Raw genomic sequence first — 3,392 nt, 5'->3', positions numbered from 1 at the left:
TTGCTTGATTAAAGTTTAAATATCTCGCTAATCGTTACAAGACAAGTTTAGGCGTCGCGCAAGGAGGCGCATTGCACAGTTAGTTATTAAGATATTAAAGCCAGTAGATAGAAGATCGTTGTGGAAGAACTTAATTAATTGATACAGTTTTACTTTTCCCTATTCTTTCGCCTTAGAATTTATTTCCGTTCCATGTCCTGACTATATAATTTAATAAGTAACTAATAGAACCTCATTGCTCACCGCCCATTCGCGCGTCTTGTTGCGTTTTATGATAATATTGATAATGTTATCTATAAAGAAAATATTTTATTTCTTCTTTAGGTACTACTATCGATAGTATGCGTTACGTGCTACGAGTGGCTTCACAAGAACTTGACATAGAAATTGGCAAAATCGTTGAAATAGCTTTGCTGCATCCCACTGACGTTGAGCACAAGCTGAGCGACACCAATCTTATCATCTCCAAAATTTTGAATGATTTGTAGTTATCTTCCTACGAAATTGTTTTTTCTTTGACTGTTCTGAAATACTCAACAATTTAATGCTTTCTCAATGTTACGCTCAGTTAAGTAAGTATAGCTACATTCGCGCAACGCTCAATAAGTATCATTTTAAATGACATATTTTCAAAAGGCTGATCGCTGCTCATGCGTCAGGATCGTGTCTTTAAAATGAAAGATTACACTTCTTTGTCGACGACATCGTGATTCTTCGCAATCTCGACTAGCGATAAATGTGGCGTCGAAGAATCAGGCGATGAGACCTTAGTTAACCCCTGTTCTTGATCCTGTTCTTTATTGCGACTGTGCGGCATGGAATTATCGACAACAGGACCCATCGTTGCACGTTTTCGCGCTGCAGCTGACTGCTCCAATTCGTGTTGTTGGTCACGCGTAAAGCCACCAAAGAGAGGCTTCAAGTATTTTTCATCAATAATTTCCCAAACTCCATGGATACCGCTAATATTGCGACTAGGAACGAAGCGGTCGATAGGGCGAAACGATGTATCTGCGTCGTGGTCATGCTCCTCATTAAGCAAACGCTCCTGCGCGGCGACGCTAAAAATTCCATGCACATATCACCTCAGCAACAAAGCTTAATGAACGTAAATCGGAAAAGCATACTCGTCAAACTCTTGTTCCTGCTTCTGTCTCGCTGTCAAGCCAAAGTAGCGAAGAACGGGACTTGTACCTACTCCAAAGAACTATGCGCCACGACAACACAATAATTAAAGTCAATCGGTGACTCATTCGTGCAAATCACGTACCACAGTCGTGAACATAACAGTAAAAAGCGTCGTGCTTTGGATCACGCTTGCATGTATACGGTTGGGCGAATAGACATTCAACGCAAGGGCAAAAGCAATTGCGCCTCGTAGTCCAGCGAACCAGATCACTACCATGTAGCTCAACGGAATTTTGTTATCTTCTGATCGACCAAGATTTGCAAGCATGCACATAGGAAAAGTATTGAGCATGCGGCCCAAGAGACAAGCAATCATATTAACGAGGATAAATCCCCAATCCCAAGTAAAGTACCCCGAGTACGCTACAACACTCATTCCCATGTAGATGTAGACAAAATTTTCCGCCATGAAGGAGGATGTCGTCAGCAAGTGCCGCAAAGCAGTTGCACTTTCCTCGGCAATATTGTACAAATGGTAGTGGCTCATCAACACACCAGAAAAAAACAGTGCAACAATACCGCTCATGCCAACAAGATCAGCGATAACGTAGCTCAAGTACGCCGAAAGCAACACAATTGAAATCTCGTAGGACGGATACCTTTGAAGTGCAGGATCAGCTTTTTTCAGTATAAACGCTGACGTGAAGCACACAACAGCTGCTAGACCAACTGAACCAAAGCCAATACCAAATACCTTAACAATGATGAGGCCGGCATCGTTTAAAGTAACGTCAGCGATACCATCGCGAACGAGACCCTGGAATAACGTGAATGACACGATGGCTGGAGAAACGATACACCAAAATCTTAATTTTAGGCACAATAACACAAATGAACTCAATGAACTTACCAACGCCATCGTTTAGCATGCTTTCACCAAAAACAAGATTAAAGAGTAAAGGAGGCACGCCATTCTTTTTAAACACCGACAGCGTGGCGACTGGATCTACTGCTGATATCAGCGCTCCGTATAGATACGCCTCAGCAGCCGTAAGCTTAGTGATGAGCCCCATGTTTCCTATCCAAAGCAGAATGCCACCCGTGACAAATGTCGCAACCAGAGTTCCCACAATAGATAGAAGCATTATCGCATTAAAATTGGAAAAGAATCCCTGGTAACATACCAAAATAACTTATCACCCTATAGCAAGAAATAGAACCCTAGCCAAACTTTGTTACATACCTTTTTCTTCATATTAAATCCAGCTTCTAATATAATCGGTGGCAGCAATCTGAATAGACAACAATCGACAATTAGATCGTGACATTTCTTACCATCGAACAATGCCTTGACTCACGCGTAAAAAAGAATTTCTGGGTCCATGCCATTATTTAAGGATTCCTTCAGCATATTGAAAAAGCTTTTTTATTGAATGTTCAGCACACATATGCGAAAGCTTCCTCAGTATATTTACCATTGGGTAAGAAATCAGTATGACAATGCCAAACTGCTCAACAGATAAAAAAGCATCATAAATTAGACCAAAATCCGCCTCGGCTTGCTCTATCATTGCGCACCAATACACCAAAAAATATAGCAGCAGCCGACTCAGAGATTAATACTGGATGCTGCGATCGATCCAGTCGGTACGCAACCAGCACTAGCACGAGTTGTAGACTAGCAATGACACAGAGCTCAAACCGCGTCCAGTCTTTCCGTCCCGGCTCATGCTTGGCTGCAGCTTCAGATCCAGTGAGTCCAAGTGCCGCGTCAATAGCGGCGTAACCTGTGGCTGATGCGGAAAATTCTTGCTCTCCGTTACCACTTGTTGTGCTCATTTTTGTCGCTTCTTTTGTCGCTTAATCTGAAAATAACAACGCCAGAAATCGTCTTTCTTACGTACGATGGGGTTGCATTTTTAGTTTCATTTTTGGGAATGTAAGAAATATACCACATAATTTAAAAAATAAACAATATACCAAATAATCAAAAAATAAAAAATATATCAAAAGATCACACCAGTGATATATACATACGTACGCATGTACACAAGCTTGGGATCATGAAGAGATATGCTACACTTGATCTTAGCCATGAGGCACAGAGGCATCATAAAGAGATATGGATTGAAGGCGTTGTTATTCATAGAAATTTGTTATAAGCATAAGATGGAGTTTTAGCATGCTTCAATCTCGTCACGTAATCAATAAACTTTCGAGTCTGTAACTGTTCCATTTATGTATTCTGCTGTTCAGACGATATT

The 3,392-nt window shown here is 41.1% G+C and overlaps 1 protein-coding gene across 1 annotated transcript; it reads right to left on the bottom strand.

Annotated features, from left to right (window-relative positions):
* Positions 1-456: 456 nt before the first annotated feature.
* On the bottom strand, positions 457-3,147 carry CCR75_008575 (uncharacterized protein). The gene is made up of 7 exons (XM_067966627.1): positions 2,707-3,147; positions 2,487-2,530; positions 2,372-2,420; positions 2,039-2,300; positions 1,271-1,971; positions 1,128-1,207; positions 457-1,061 (listed from the first exon to the last, which is right to left on the bottom strand). Exons 1-7 carry the CDS (start codon positions 2,965-2,967, stop codon positions 683-685), a joined length of 1,776 nt encoding a protein of 591 aa, XP_067823580.1. The 5' UTR covers positions 2,968-3,147; the 3' UTR covers positions 457-682.
* Positions 3,148-3,392: the final 245 nt, after the last annotated feature.

This window comes from Bremia lactucae, linkage group LG1 (genome assembly GCF_004359215.1).
Source record: "Bremia lactucae strain SF5 linkage group LG1, whole genome shotgun sequence".
In the NCBI taxonomy this organism is placed as follows: Eukaryota; Oomycota; class Peronosporomycetes; order Peronosporales; family Peronosporaceae; genus Bremia; species Bremia lactucae.
This window is presented reverse-complemented; position numbering and strand designations above follow the sequence as displayed.

Bases quoted from the DNA above. Each gene is read 5' to 3' on its own strand.
- CCR75_008575 (XM_067966627.1), bottom strand. From the start codon at position 2,967: ATGAGCACAACAAGTGGTAACGGAGAGCAAGAATTTTCCGCATCAGCC. The intron at 2,301-2,371 runs GTATGTAACAAA...GTATGTTACCAG, and splicing joins GATTTAATATGAAGAAAAAG to GGATTCTTTTCCAATTTTAA. The intron at 1,062-1,127 runs GTATGCTTTTCC...TGGAATTTTTAG, and splicing joins CAGGAACAAGAGTTTGACGA to CGTCGCCGCGCAGGAGCGTT.